Source organism: Bidens hawaiensis, unplaced genomic scaffold, assembly GCF_021521415.1.
Source record: "Bidens hawaiensis isolate Kalapana, Puna unplaced genomic scaffold, B.hawaiensis_p1.1 tig00018610_1, whole genome shotgun sequence".
NCBI lineage: Eukaryota > Viridiplantae > Streptophyta > Magnoliopsida > Asterales > Asteraceae > Bidens > Bidens hawaiensis.
The window spans coordinates 280,352-297,287 of NW_027492819.1; the positions used below are offsets into that span (position 1 = coordinate 280,352).

Sequence of the window (16,936 nt, forward strand, 5' to 3'; positions counted from 1 at the left end):
ATATACAGGATACCGAAACAACCCCGTAAAAACCAAACCGACTTTCATAACATAACTAAACCTTAAAAAACAAAAAAACAACTACTTTTTTTAACTTAATTTATGAGTGTTATTATTTTTATTTTTGAATGTTAGTTAATTTATCTATATCTATATCTATACTATATATAATACTGTATTATTAATACACCAAACAATGACAAATTAAGACACTCATTTTTAAGTAATTTACAACACTTAAAACATGAAATACATGTGTAATTAAGGGTAAACTTGTCTTTTAAACACAATTCACTCAACTTACAAGTTTGCCCCCTCATATTTAACCATATCATGTTTTTAGTTTCAACTTAAAACCAACTTATCACCCACGATTTTTAAACGACAATAAGTTTTTCATACGTTAATATTTTTGTAAAAATATTGCACCATAAAAACGAGTATTTTATTCTCTTTAATTTGTATATAATATTATTATAATTTTTTCAATTGAAAAAATTAATATGTTTTTCATATTATTATAATTTGTATATAATATTATTATATTTTAAAACCAACTTATCACCCACGATTTTTAAACGACAATAAGTTTTTCATACGTTAATATTTTTGTAAAAATATTGCACCATAAAAACGAGTATTTTATTCTCTTTAATTTGTATATAATATTATTATAATTTTTTCAATTGAAAAAATTAATATGTTACGTAGGGGTGTTCAATGCCTGTTTTGATTGTTTTTAAACGAAAACTAAACCATTAAAAATTGAAACCAAACTGTTATTAACTCTGGTTCTGGTTTGGTTTAAGAGTTTAAGCTTTGATAATAAAATTTGCTTAAAATGATTATTAATATAACCGTATCATCAATTCCAACTAAATCAAAATATGATACTTGAAAGGATAAAAGAAGTAAGAAAAAACGACTGAAAGTAAACAACCCAGCCGTGAAACCAAGCCAATGACCAGTTTAAACGGTTTCAAGGTTTTAAACCGAACCATAAACACTCATAATTGTTATGTAATTAATAGCGTCCATCCGCGTTCAAAGACCCGCTGCATCGCGCGGGCACTCGTCAGGTAAAAGTTAATGTATGGTGTAACCTAAAAGTTTTAGGCTTAAATATTTAAATATTTATAAATCAACAACAAACATTTAGGGCCTTTATCTATTTTTATATTATTCTTTTAGCTTAAAATTTTCTGACCAATTGCAAAACAGAAAAAGAATCAAACTCATCGTTAAAAATTTAAAAACCAAAATAACCGAAAACTGAACAGTTTGAAAAAACCACCCAAACGGGGACCCTTTCAAGCTATGAAGGGTTTGTTTGTATTTGTTGACTGAGATTTCAAAAGAAAATTTTACAGATATCATTTTGGTTTCATTTGACTATCTTCCAAAACTATCTCTGTTTAAGATAAATTTAAGAAAATAAGAAAAATGAAATTTATTTTTGATGATAAATAATTCCTTTTGACTGTTTATATCTTTCGATTTAATACTTTTATGAGATAAGTAATGAATTCTTCTATTTATTAAAAGAGAATATATATTATATATATAAAAATAATAACATATCTTAAATATATACAAACGAAACCTTTAAAAGCTCTTTTGTTGCTTTACACCTTATCTCAAGCCATCAGGTTGTTTTATTTGTAAATAGAGACTTCTCATACATTTGATTCGAATTCACGAATATTGGTCTCACTAAACCCGCATAACCCTTAAACGATTATAATATCTCATTAAATTATAAATAATCATTTAATATGAAAATCCTATAAGAGGCCCAGATAACTTTTCTCGTGTTCAATACCCAAAGCCCTCCCACACCACCCTACGAAGAAATTTTGAAAATTTTGACTTTAGTTTACGAGAATAATGCATTATTTAAACAATTAACATTATTAATAAGTGTGTACTTATATTTTAAAATATTACCATAACACAGGAATTAATAAAAACAGGTTCTAAGTGAATTAAAGTCAAACTTATATATACATTTGTATTGAGTTTTCTACCCATGTTGGTTTTAACTTAGATAATGTGTAGTTATAATACTCTATCTTCAGCCTCTCAAGTCACGTGAGCATTTCAATATTTCAAGTTTTAAAAAGCCACTGTTACTCTTTAAGGTGTTCTGTTATGTGGTTGTTAGTTAAATGAAACATTGACCATCGTTTTGTGAAAATGGATAAACAAAACAAGTAATATTATAAAAACAATTATAAAACGTGGATTTCTTTTAACAAACAGAATTTAGTTAAGTTGTTTAACAAGAATTTACATTTACCCGTGCATTATTTAAAATTGAAAAATAAAAAACAGAGAACATAAAAACAAAGGGCATTGAATGAAGTCAAGAGTAGATAGATAAAGGGATGACAATTGTCATAAAAAGACGGGAGGTATGGTGTCTGGAATGGGAATGGGAATGGGAATGGGAATGTGACATATGAATGATACCCCATGTGTTATTACTGCTTCATCATCTTATCTCTCAAATCATACCCCCACCATATTCATGGCTACATTTTATATATTATTAAAACATATAGTACTTCTTTACTCTTGCCTATTCCAAAGAAAAAAAGACGTTGTGGTTAGGTGTGAGCTATTCGATTTCATTTCCCTGAAAAACCGAAAGCAAACTAGGTTTATTGAGTTTGAACCCGAGATTCAAATACCAAGCTCACCCGAGAGGTTAAATAAGGTATACAAGTTTAAGCTTAGACTTAGAGATTGAAACAAACCAAGCTAAAGCCGAAACTCTATTAAGTTGAATGAGCAGAACTCGAGTTCAGGCGAACTTAGGTTTGTCTCAGCTTGTTTATACTCGTGGAAGCATTCAAGAAAATTAAACTTGATTAATTGTCATCCGTTCAAGTCAAACTAATATTTTAACTGTAATTGACTTTATAATGGTTCTATAATATTACACACACTCACACGTGTGTATATATAAATAATATATCTATACATTATATTTTTTAAAACAATAATAGTCCTGCTTTTGAATAATTAAAAGGAAAAAGTTACAAAAATGAGAAAAATGATTGGCTACCGTTGTCACCAATCGGAAAAAAGAACACACACGTACCGAGGTTAAAATGTTTGATGAAAAAGTTATTTAGCAATAGGTATCGTTAATGAAACCCGAATTTAATAAGGAAAATCATAAATATTTGAGTCATATTTGAGGTTATTTTAGAAAATTTTACAGTGTATGAGATTTGTAATATGTAGTAGCCAACTCGGTTCCCAATAATATAGCCCCATTTGTTTGACAATTATTTTTTTAATTGATTAATAGTTACCCAATGTAATTGAATAGTAATATTTTATAAAAGCTCAATTGGCACTTAATGTGTTTTGGGTAAGGTGTACTCTATGTGTATCTTTGAGAAACTAATATGTATACCGGAAACTCGTGGGCTTTGCCCAATACCTTATAGAAACTCGACATGTGTTAGATAAAATTTTGTAATCAAATATGAGGTTGAGATTATCTAAACATGTCTCAAGCCTAACTCATTGTCATCCTTATTTAGCATTCTGCGCAATTACATCACTTTTAGTTTAATATAGTTCACCCTAAAAAGAGAACATCTACGCATTCACAATCCATTTTTTATATTGTTATCCTTGTAATCTAACTAAAAACGATAATTTCCTAAATCTATCTTTCATTTAAAAAAACTTTCGTAGTGGCATCTCATTCTTCATCCATATCCTCTATTTTCTTTATGTCCCTTTGATATAACTAATATGTTTACATGTCATCATTTAATAAGTTGTATGAAATTGGGAACTAATGAATAGTGTATCCCTAAATATAGGGGTTCACTTTAGGTTTCCCTAGTTACGGAGATGAGAATGAACTGAGTAGTGTTTTTAAGCGATTTTCTTAAACTTTAAAGATACGGATGAGAATGGGTTTAGAACGCTCTAAAAATATTTTGATTTGGAACCGAGCCAAAATGACACTAATCGCACTCGCGCCTACACGCGCAAGTATGTACATATATAAGGGTAGTGTTTAGAAGCACTTGTTCAGTACATACAAAATATACGAAAGAATGCATCTTGAAAACCAATTAACTCTAAAAAGGTTACAAAAGATTGACTAATTACAAACGGGTTATAAGATGCTAGAGGTCAAGAAGCCTTTGATGGGTTGCATGCATAGAGCCCTACGCCTTTCAAAAATCCACATGGCTATGGACCTTGGTGTTTTGCTAAGCCACATGGGTTTGGGTCAAGCCACATGAGTTTGGGTCATGTAGCCATAAGTCACATGGTTATTAACCCCATACCTCTTTCACCTTTTCCCAGAGAGAGAATAATAATAATATGATGTATAATGCACAAAAAGGAATGTCATTTCGATCGACATAAAATGACCTTACATTATGTTACCACTTACCACAATGTTGGACCATGTCTTACTCATGCATCATATGTCTGTCTTTGAAGTGAAATGTATCGTGGTTATATATTTTATTTGCTTATAATTATTATTATCATCTTTATTCCTATATATGTATTTCAAGAAGTGCGGCATTAGGGCAGTTGACGATTTGGCGTCGAACAGTGATATCACTATAACATACTAACGGGTGAAAGCAGTATTTTCAAATAGGGTTGCAAATGAACATAAGCGAATGTTAACTTGTTCATGTTCATTCGCTAATCATTTATCAAACAAACAAACGGCTCATGAACACAAAACCAAACATGGCTTCTTGTTCGTGCTCATTCATTAAGGAATTAACTTTGTTCATGTTTGTTTGCTAAGTTCATAAACGAACAAAGACAGACACATATTAAATTGAAAATAAAAAAAAACTCAACATTCTTTTTCTCAACAATTAACTTAATCACCCAAAATATACATGAGGTTAAGTACTTAACATAATTATTTGAAAATGTATTGACGTAATAAACTATAGTTTAAAAAATAAAAACATAAAAAACCTTTAATGATCAAGCATAAATAAACATGCATAGATTAACATATTATTGAATGTTCACGAACACAATCGAACGAACATGATCATTGTTCATGTTCATCTGCGTTCATTTGCTAAACAATTTCTTGTTCATCTTCGTCCATTTACTAAAGAACAAACGTAAGTAAATTTCCCGTCGAATAGTTCATGAACATTTCAATGAAGACTCGTTGCGCGGTGCGTCTAGAACCCTAGTCTTGAATAGGGTCGATTCATATCTATCAAGGAAAAAGCTAAGGCTTTAAGCCGTTAAAATGTAGGGTCTTGTGTCTAACATTATCTTTTGCATTTTAGTTAGTATACAAGTTTGGGTACCAGTGACCACACACATCAATTCATCAATAATAACAGATAGCGGGTCCACCCTCTTATTGAACAATTTATATGCAATCTTTCACAGTTTCACATATTCATGATTGAAGAGGTAGGTCCCAGCAGGGCCCAGTTAGACCCGCAAGACTCACCTTGAAGAGGGACGTCTGCGCAAAGACCAACTGGTTCCGCAGGACCCACCATGCTCAGAGAGATGAAGACCTTACGCGCAGTACGCCAGCTGTTCCCGCAGGAAAAGCCTCCCAATGGTGAAGTACCCTGCCTGTTCCCGCAGCTGCGGATACAAGCCATCAGGGAAGGCTACCCGCACTAATAGCAAGGCTACACGCACAAGGCACTAACTCTCAATAATTCAGTAATGTCACCTGAAGAAGGAATGAGCAAGGCGGGAATACTCCCGCCCAAATGAGCCAGTCCGTACGCTTCTGGAGGATCTTTTGTACTATACATGCCAAGGTATGGACAAAATAGACAAGATCTGACCAAAGCAGCCCATGAACCAATCACAGGGTGACAGCTCACTGACAACAGTACGACGAGGAGCACGCTCTAGTACAAAATGTCACTATCAGCCGCTGCCTACTCACCAACCCTTGTCGTGGCACGTACATAGCCTATAGTTGGTGGAAAAGGAATAGTACACAGCCGGCCATGTCACTATCAGCCGCTGCCTACCCACCAACCACCAGCATGGCACGTGCGTAGCCCACAGTTGGTAGAAAAGGAATATTATACAGCTGGCTGTACCTGCTTGGAAACCTACCTTCGGCTATAAATACTCCAACACCTTGGAACGGTATCATATACTATCTTATACCATCACATATCTTATCTGCTCTAGCTATTTCTCTTAATATACATTTATATTCAGAGCAATCTAGTCTGATTCTCACGCGGGAGGGTGGTCACAAGGAGGTACCCCCCTTCTCAGTGACGAGCTCACGGTGTCTGTTTTGCAGGTCATCAGAAGAATAACCATCTTTGCCGGACCTAACCCTCGTGGGAAACGTCTACTTGACCCTAAGATTATCCGTAATCTGCCGGGGTCACTTAGTGTTTCTTCAATGATTGTTAAGCTTAAGTTACACCGATGCAATCTTGCTATTTCCACTTAGGGTTTGCTGTTGCGGTTTTGAATCCCACTCATATGTCATATTCCTGTGTTTAAGCCTGGATGAAGCGCCATGAGAGTTTTCCAAGGGTTTTAGCCAAGTGTTAGTCGTTAAGAAAAAATAAACTGATGCAATCTTTCATGGATTCATTGATTGCTAAAAAACACCATGTTCTCAAAACAACTTATACGCAATCTTTCATTACATTATAAGCAATTAATAGCAAGTTAACATACATTATTCCACCTGATCAGTGGCGATACCGAGAACAAACTATAATACACGTCCTAAACACCCGCTATTGAGTACAACTTCCGTTTTAACCGGACCAAACTAAAATAACATAATAACTCAAAACTTCTTGATGAAATCATATACGTGCTCATTAACTTCTTGGGGCTTTTCTTGGTTGATAAAATGAGCAACTCCTTCCATTATCACAAGTTCTTGCAAGAAAGGAACATGTTTTTTAAACCCTCCTTTGTGAATAAAATCCTTCACACCGGGGGTGTTATAAGTAATATCCAAGTCCCCTACAATAAACTTAACCGGTACTTTAATTTGCTCACCGGTCCACGCTGCGGTCAACTCCCAGTTTCTACAACAATTACACACAAGATAATATAAACTATGAAATGAATAATATAACAGGGTAATAACATTATTACCATAATAATATTCAATTCAACTATCATACTCTACTAGTCTACTTAACACTAATCCCCTATTTATAGACTTATAATGCAGGTAACATAAGTACCAAAATAATAAGGGAACTAATAAAATTCATATTACTGTCATATTAAAAGTGTAAGTTTAATCATTAAGTTGGTACATTAATATGAAAATATAATGACCAATATTATATTTTACAGTAATACCCAAAATATATATAAAAAGGTTGTGTGCTTAAAAAAACAGACTTGGGTTGACTTTCAACTTGTATGACCTAGGCCTGATGTTCATTGAACAGTTCGTGAACCAATTGGCGGGAAGTTCGTTTATGTAGCAAGCGGCTGAACATGAATATAAAAAAATGTTCATTTAGTTAAATGAACGGACATGAATAAAACTTTTGTTCATTTAAATAAACGAACGGACATGACTAAGGGTGTAAACGAACCGAGCCGAACCAAGCTTGAGCTCAGCTCATTTTGACTTATGAGGGCTCAATCTCGAGCTCGGCTAGTTAATTGTTTTTTAAAGCTTGGGCTTGGTTCGTTTATTATTTATTAATTAACTTATATACGTTTTTTATTATTTTTTATATTGAGAAAAACTTTAAACGAGGCTAAGCTCGTATGATACCATAAATGAGCCAAAGCTCGGCTTGAACTTGACTAGGTAATGTAAAACTAATACATAGAAGTCTTAAAGAGGTAATGCTAAAGCACACACAAGGCTCGTTAAAACTCGACAAGTCTAAACAAGCTTCCCATACAAGACTCGAGCTTGATAACTAAACGAGCTTTATTTGAGGCTCGGGCTCGAGCTCAAAAGCGCTCGGCTCGTTTCGAGCCTTTTAACGATCTGAGCTTGAGTAGATTGCGAGTGGTCCGGCTCGTTCATTCATTTATATTTGTTAACGTTCTTCATTTAGATTCGTTTTTGTCTGTTCGTTTATGTTAACATACGAACAGAAACAAACATGCTTATTTTATAAGTGATTGCACACGATCAAGAAAACCCCGTTCGTTTAACTATTCGTGTCCGTTGTTTGTTCGGTTAAAGTGACCCAACAATAAACGGGTCGAAATTTCCACATCTCTTAAACATAAGGTGCAACATGAACCCACTAAGAACATGAAAAGATGACTTACAGATCCATGGCCCGATAATAATTCAATCCACCAGTAAAACCCGTTCGCTTGAACGTGTTGGCAAAATAATTAACATCGTCTTCTGATAACCAAGAAGGAAGTGGGATTTTAGCATTTGGGTTACCCCCGAGCCCGACTTCTTTAGGGACAAGTAGTAGGCCCGGGTTCCGAGATGCAAGAAACTTTTTAATGACTAATGCAGTGTCCACGCGAGCAAATTCTTCTTCTGCTTCACCAGGTTGCTGCATATTATCAGTTCATATAATTATATCGGGGTAAAATTAGATACAAATCACTTTTATCATGTAAACTGTACAAAGCAAAGAGAAAAAAACGTGCGACAAAATACGTATATTTTACACAATAAATGTTATTTTGTTAGTAATTATTATTACTCTGCAACAAAATACTCGCAACCAAATGAACTAAGGTAATAACAATTAAGCAGTTACGAAAATGCCACCTCGTGGATTTTTCTTCACTTTGTAAATCCGTATACTTTACACAATAAATGTTATTCGTATTTAATTAATCCTCACACTAATTATATAAATGGTTTCAGTATACCAAGTCACCAACAAAGTAAAAAGGTAAAAGGAACAACTCATAACAATTAACAAGTATGCAAACTAAGTATGAAAGCAATGAAGAAGATGGCGTTAGGGAAATTAAAAATACATAAAGGTTAAGTGACCACATAGAGAATCTAACATGAAACAAATTATGGGTAGGTGGGTTTGTATGATGTTATGTTCATACCATAAGTTTTGTAGAAATTGTGTCAAGATACTCTTAATTGATTAAGAAGGTATATTGGTTTTTATTAATCCCAACTATTGCATTTTTGTCACTGTCGGTCCCAACTAACGAATTGACAGTTGACGGTCCCAACGTTTAACGTATGTGTTCCTAACAGTCCGTGACTAATAGAATTCTAACACGGTAACACCATTAGTTGCAGGTCGCTTGGAAAATGTTTTTGGCCGGAAAACTCACATTTTTCCTAAAAACTATCACAAAATTCCCGATTAATTGATAGTTGTTACCCCCTACCTACTAGTTGCGGATTAATCGCTACTGACTATTCACGATTAATCGCTAGTCCCTACCCCCACCAACCGGAAAATATTAACCGAAATCATAATTCACAAATGATTAAAGAAGACCTGGAATCTGCATATATAATAATCATCTCCAAACATGACACGCATCGACTCAATCGGCTTTCGAAGGGGATGCCTGGGACTAAAGACGACACTCATATTCACCAAGGCCTTAATTCTGTCAGGGCGTAACAAGCAAAAGTTCCAGGCAATAACGGCGCCCCAGTCATGGGCAACCAGGAAGACCTGTTGGATAGCCAGTGCATCCAGGAGGCACACGAGGTCACCGACGACGTGGAAGACGGTGTAGTCTGCGGCGGAGGGAGGGGCGTCGGTGCCGCCGTAGCCGCGGAGGTCTGGGGCGATGGTGCGGTAGCCTAAGGCGGAGAGGTGGACCATCTGGTGGCGCCATGAGTACCAGAGTTCAGGGAAGCCGTGGAGGAAGAGGACTGGTGGGCCCTGGTTGGGGATTTGGGCCACGTGCATGGTTATGCCGTTGACTAGGATGTTGCTGTGTTGTATGGTGTCCATGTTGTTGTTGTTTTCCGGTGACGGTGGAAGAGATGGGTGTGAGTGTGTGTGTTAGTCGGGATGTGGAAACAAACCGGCCGGTTGGACAATATTAATAATCAACGCTACTAGTACTTCTATTCAATTTTATTTAAAGCGATGCATTTCATGTGAAACACATTGTTCGGGTTTGTTATTTGGGTTTCGGGTTTTTCGGGTTCGGGTTTGGATAATCGGCTTTCGAGTATCCTTTAAAAAAACACAAAAACAAAAAAATTTAAAAACTACGATGCTAAAATTAAAACAACATATTCTTATTTGCTTATAACGTAGATAATCAAATAACAAAAAAACATAACTTAATAAAACAATTCAAAAGAGAAAAACCAACTCGTACCATAATCGTATTCAGTCGGGCATAATTTGGTTGTTCGATTTCGGTTGCTATTAGTAATAAACGAAAAACATAAATTAATAATAAATAATCGATTCAAAATAGTTAGAATGACAACAGTCGATTAGAGCCAAGTTCTGATAACTTTAGTCGTTAAAACTTAGCATATTATACCCTAAAAACAATTTAATTTCAAAATTAAAAATTTATTCGGGTTAAACCGAAACTTATAAATCAAACCCGAGAACCAACCCGAATTACTTCGGTTCGGGTTCGGGTTAGTCTTTTCTCGGGTTTGGGTTCTTCATGTCGGGTTAGTTCTAGTTCGGGTACGGGTTTTTTCAGGTTGGATTTCAGGTAAATGTGACAACCCTAATTGTTATTATTAGCTTGGTGTAGTGCGGTTCTTAGTGTGGAATGAAGATGATCAGATGAATTAGTAGTACATTAGTTTCATTTTAAATTTCTTTTTCTATTTTGTTAAATTTAGTTTTAGCCTATAATTTAGCGTTGGTACCGTCGATAACAACCGCCATCTATTTTTACGGTTAAGTGTTGATGCCGTCGACACCGACCAAATTTGTGTTGGTTTCCTGTAGCAAAACATGCCTTTTTGTTATCGTCGATTAAACTAAAAGACCCCATCGGATTAAACGTCGAGTGATTTATTCATAAAAAGTAACAGAAAATAGACACAGCATTAAAAAACTCTTTCAGCAATTAAGAAAAAACATTATAGTGAAATGACAAAGCAATCACAATATATAATATAGAATTCATAAACACCATGCCACAAGAAAGATTCTAATAGCAAATTTCTGATTCAAGCTTCAAACAGCAATATAAAAGTATTTGAAAATGCTTAGTTTCTAAACCCTCTGCTGTTTCTTCTTCCTCTAGCCTTCTCAAACTTCCTTCCTTTCGACCGCACATACGGCTTCGTATGACTATGTGGCACACCCGGACCCTTTCCAAAATGTTTAACCGCTTCACGGGAATTCTTTGGACCTCTTACAAGAACCTACACCATTCATCCAAATAATAGTATCATGTATACTGAAAACTAACGGGTAAAACAGATAAAGATGTAAACAAACTAAGCCGCTTGTGGGCTACTCGAGATCGGTTCGCTGAAAATTCAAATCAAGTTGAGCTTAAACAAGCTTAAGCACGAGATCAAGACCTAGCCCGAGCCTAAAAATAAGTATACTTGTCAAATGAGCCTGAGCTTCACTTTTGAAGCTCGAGTTTCAGCTCGCTCACGAACCAAAACAAGCCTATTAAATTTTATAACTTTTATTAGAAATATTAGATAAATATTTTTAAAATAAAATATTATTATGTATAATATTGTAGTATATGTATATAAATTAATTAACAAATAAGAAACAAGCTAAACTCGAGCTTGAAAAAACCACTCATGAGCCAAATTTGAGCATGGTTGAACTCAGGCTCGGCTTGTTTGCACCTAGGTAAACTAAATACAAAACTAGCCGCAAAGGCTAAATTTTTTATACAAAAATACATTATGTTTTCATTTTAAAATTCTAAAAGTATGCCTTTTACATTTTTCGAAACAAAAAAAATACTGAAAATGGATTGGTTCAGGCTGCATACTATCTCTAAAGGGTCAAATGGTCAATAAGGTAAACAAGTCTATTCGTGTTATGTATTACCATAACTGGTCAAACAAATAAATTATTGGCATAAAACTCCCTAAATCATTTTGTTTAACAATCAGATTGTATTTGAAATTGTCTGATTTTTATCATCAAATCTGACACTAGTTTTTCGAATACAAAAAAACACCAAAATTTTGGAGAAATATGTTTCAGTCAATACAATCAAACCCAAAAGGTCTGTTTTGACCCGGTCAACCCGATACGCAGCCCACCGAACTTGTACATTTTGAATATTTAGTTAAAATGAATTGATTGGTTAAACATGAAAGGTGTAACATACGGTGTTCTGGCCAAGAGGAGCTCGCAGAGCTAGCTGGTCAAAGGTCAAGCATTCTCCACCGGCCTTCTCAATCCGTGCACGTGCAGTCTCGGTAAACCTTAAAGCAGTGACTTTGAGACACGGGATTTCATGAACCCTAACATCGTCCGTTACCGTGCCAACAACCACAGCAATTTTATCGTCCTAATAAACCAACATATATAAACATCAAAACTTCATAACAAGATATAAATAACAAACAATCCAGTTCATTCATTCATAACATACATCAATGCCTATTAATTAACTATATCAAATTATCAATCATACATGAACAACAAAAAACATATCATAACACATAAACTGAATTGAATAATAAGTATACCTTGCCCGACATGTACCGAATCAATCTGGATAGAGAAATTGGAGGCTTGTTGACTTTGCTCATAAACAACCTCTTCAAAATCACTGCATTGAAGTTACTTCCAGTCCTCCTCACCAAAAACCGATAAAGCTGATCCATTTTTCATTCACAAATACTTATTAAACAACCCAATAAAAATGAAAGCAAACAAACAAACAAACAAACAAACCAAGGGTAATGTAATTGTCTATAATAACAACCTTAACGAGAAGTTTAAGGTAGATATCATCGGACCGAGGAGCGTTCTGTTTTGTCTTCTTGCTCTTTCCACCGGCAACAAGATCTATACCCTAATAATAATAATAATTATTATTATTATTATTATTAAGTATATAAAGTTAAAGAAAACGGAAAAAGATTGTTGGGTTTCCGGCGTAATGAGAGTACCATGACGGCGAGCGGCGGTGGTGGAAGAAAACGAGTGAGTTAGGGTTTATGAACACCAAGCCCATAAATGGCTAAATTATGTGTTGATAGATTAGATTGGATTGTAGGCCACCTTTTTTGGGCTTCTATTATATGTTATATGTGTTGGGCTAACTAGAATAACAAATAAGATTACATGGATGAGATTAGATTTTGAGTTTACGTGTTACTGACCCATTAATGAAAGGTAATTTTCATACTTTGGTTAGTTGACTTGTAATACATACATAAAAGAAAGAAGCTTATGTGAATCATACATACTTAGCATGTGAGGCAAGTGATTCTCACATCCAAACTACATACTATACATGTGAGTCAAGTGATTCTAACATTCAAACTACATACTTAGAGCATAATTGAAATAGTTCATTATCTAATCTATATTACATGTAAAGCATATTAGGAGAACAAAATGGTAATTCAATACTTCTTTTTATCTTTTTCTGAAAACGTCGTAAAAGTTAAATGTTGTTTGTCGTCTCCTGCGTTGTCATTTACTTTCCGACGACTTCCATTGTAGCCGTCCCTCTCAGGCGACCTTTAACTCCAAGTCTCCGGTGAATTCAATTGAAAGCAATATCACAACTTTAACAATATATTGCACTACAAATAGCTAAATAATAATCGCATGTTAGAATAATTGACACATAAAGTAAATAGTAAGAAACTAGGATATTACTCATGTAAAACAAAGTAAAAAAATTGCATCAACTACCAGCAATAGATATCATCCAAAATTGACAACATGCAAATAATATGCAACTCGTGCCAAGTTATTATAGTTCTTCAAGTTGTGCAAAACATTTTTGTGAAATAATATGACATACCTCGTAACACACCTATTCGTTTGCTTTGTTTTCCTTCACAAACGATTTCTGAATTCAAACACGTAAGCAATAATAATAATAATAATAATAATAATAATAATAATAATAATAATATAATTGTTTTCATAGGTTATGTCATTTTTTTTTTCAAATTTAACATGTTGTTGTAATTTAACGTGTGAAAAGTTGTTGAGGGATTTTTGTGAGTAAAACAGAACGTGTGTTGGTTTTTTTACAGTACTTGGATAGTGTTCGTGTTACATACGGATGGAGCATATTTCTAACGTCATATTTATGAAAATTTAAAACATATTAACATGTATATATTATAAATTTAGTAAAATACAAATGTCATATTTATATAAAAAAGATACTTTAACATAAATTGCGAGATATTAAATTATTATTTTAATTCAAATACAAAAACATACAAAGACGTTCAGATATAAATGAAATTTAAAACATGTTTATAAATTATAAAATGGGTACATATTAGAGGTGGCAATAGGAGTGGGTTGGGTTGGATTTGGGTGATGGGTCATGATGGGTATGGGTCAGGATTGATTTTTAAAATAGAGAGTTAGGATGAATATAGGTCAAGATTGATAAAACTAACCCATCTTGACCCAAGTGAAGATTGACATACAAAGGGTTTTAAAAACCCCTAAAAAAAATACTCAAAAAAACTATTAAAATAACAATAACTCAAAAATATAAATAAAAAATGCAAAATGTAAAATAACTAAAATGTTTTCCCTATCCTCCTCGTTCATAAAAAAACAAAAAAAAAACAAAAAACTTTTTGTTCCGGTTCAATTTCGATTTTTTCGAGGTTTTTTTCGGTTAGGTTTTGTTTTTTTTCATTTCGGTCGGTTTCGGTATCTGCTTGGTTTCAATGACTTCGGTTTCGATTTCTCGGTTTTTTCGGTTTCAGTGTTGTTTTGTTTTAGTTAGTTTTTTCGGTTTCATTTCTTTTTTTTTTTGTTTCGTTTCGATTCATTTGTTTTATTTTGGTCGGCTACGTTTCAGTTTTCTTGTTTCGTTTTGGTAATCTTTTTTATTGCATTTCGCTTTTTTTATTCTCTTTGGTCAGTTTTTCGGTTTCATATCGGTTTTTTTGTATCGTTTTGGTCATTTTTCTATTTCGGTTTAGTTTCGTTTCAGTTTTTTTGTTTCGTTTGTCGGTTCGGTGTTTTTGATTCGTTTTGGTCCGGTTTTTAAATTGCATTTAGTTTTTTATGTTTCCTTTTGGTCAGTTTTTCAGTTTCAATTCGTTTTTTTTGTTTCGTTTCGGTCGTTTTTCTATTTCGGTTCAGTTTCATTTCAGTTTGTTTGTTTCGCTTTGGTCGGTTCAATGTTTTTGTTTTGTTTTGGTCAGGTTTAAGTTGCATCTCGTTTTTTTTTTGTTTCGTTTTGGTCGTTTTTCTATTTCGGTTCAGTTTCGTTTTGGTTTTTTTGTTTTGTTTTGGTCGATTTGGTTTTTGTAACATCCTAAAATTTATAATGTTGAATAAAGAAAGTTACGTTTAGTGATTTCCGCGTTATTAATTAATTAATATCGAGTAAAGAACGGATCATGGATTTAGATTAATTGAGATGGGTTAAATGAGAATGGGCTTTAGGTCCATGGGCTTTAAGGGATATAAATATCCCCTAAACCAACCTAAAACCCAAAACCCTCATTTCATTTCCATCATAATCTCTACACACTCCAAAACACACACACACCACACACCGCCATATACGGCCGGCGGCCGAGGGAGAGAAACGGGCAAGATCCGAGAGAGAGTAAACGATTAGTTGTGATTAAACAAGTTAAAAGAGATCCAAATGAGCACAAAAGGTATGTTCTTGACCTTTAAAGTTTATGTTTTATTGAATGTCCTTAAGCTTAAAGATCCAAGCTTTATAGTATATACGGGATATATATACGAACGAAATGGTTAGGGAACGTTAGTGGGTGATGTCGAACCATAACAAGGGTATTAAAATCGCCAAAATGCTTGATAAAAACCAAACCCGTAGCTGAACTGGGCAACTTCGCCTGCGAACTGGGCAACTTCGCCTGCGAACTGGGCAACTTCGCCTGCAAACTGATAACTTCGCCTGCAAACTGGTAAATTCGCCTTCAAAGTTTAACTTCGCCTAAAGCTAAGTTCGCATAAGGTTTAACTTCGCCTAAAGCTAAGTTCGCCTAAGGTTTAACTTCGCCTAAAGTCAAGTTCGATTAGAAAATAAATTAAAAACCTAATGGAAAATGTGTTAAGACAGTTTAACTTCGACCCCAGCCAGGGGCTCTGCCCCTTGGACCCTGCTAGGGGCTGCCGCCCCTAGACCCCACTGCCAGGGGCGCTGCCCCCGGACCCCCGTTCGTTGTGGGTTGTATAAAGATAGAAATACAACATGAGTAGTAGTAGTTAATTGATACATGTAAATATTATACAGTTAGCCGTGCACAGCTCAAGAAAGGAATAACGATTAACGGAGAGCGTAACAGGATTCAGGTGAGTTTCTAGCCCCATTTATGTGTTATGTTTTCGGGGCTGTGTGCATACTCGATGTGTTGTTAATACATTTATCCTAAGTGATAAGTGTATGCCATATGTGATATATGTGATGGATATGAATGATTGCTTGTCGGTACGCGAACGATCTTCGGATATTGCGCGTACTGTCAGGTCAAAAATAAAGGTACGAATATTATATATCGAAGATGTATGAACATTACAATGAATACTTGTCGGGGCGTGAACGATCTTCGGATATTGCACGTATCGACAAGAGGTATGATTGTTAAATGAATTATGTAAAGAACGCCTAGAGTGTTCTTATGCTATAATGTAATTATTGTATATGTGAAGTATGTGTATACAGGTACACGAATGGTATGTGAGTTCTACGTTCGACATAGTAAGTTAGGATGGCAAATCCCTCTAGCTTTTGTCGGACATAGACTCGGCTGGTGATGGCGTAGTTATGGACTGCGGGCCTTATACGTAATGTAGATGATAGATGTAAACGTAGATAG

At 34.5% G+C, this 16,936-nt stretch overlaps 2 protein-coding genes across 2 annotated transcripts; both read right to left on the reverse strand.

The window, feature by feature from the left end:
- Positions 1–6,634: 6,634 nt before the first annotated feature.
- LOC143556544 (epoxide hydrolase 1-like) lies at positions 6,635–10,024 on the reverse strand. Its single transcript, XM_077045835.1, has 3 exons — positions 9,450–10,024; positions 8,284–8,525; positions 6,635–7,061 (listed from the first exon to the last, which is right to left on the reverse strand). The coding sequence occupies exons 1-3, from the start codon at positions 9,915–9,917 to the stop codon at positions 6,815–6,817; spliced, it is 957 nt and encodes a 318-aa protein (XP_076901950.1). The 5' UTR covers positions 9,918–10,024; the 3' UTR covers positions 6,635–6,814.
- Positions 10,025–11,108: 1,084 nt separating this feature from the next.
- Positions 11,109–12,964, reverse strand: LOC143556526 (large ribosomal subunit protein eL18y-like). The gene is made up of 4 exons (XM_077045819.1): positions 12,856–12,964; positions 12,617–12,745; positions 12,253–12,435; positions 11,109–11,311 (listed from the first exon to the last, which is right to left on the reverse strand). Exons 2-4 carry the CDS (start codon positions 12,677–12,679, stop codon positions 11,153–11,155), a joined length of 405 nt encoding a protein of 134 aa, XP_076901934.1. The 5' UTR covers positions 12,680–12,745; positions 12,856–12,964; the 3' UTR covers positions 11,109–11,152.
- Positions 12,965–16,936: the final 3,972 nt, after the last annotated feature.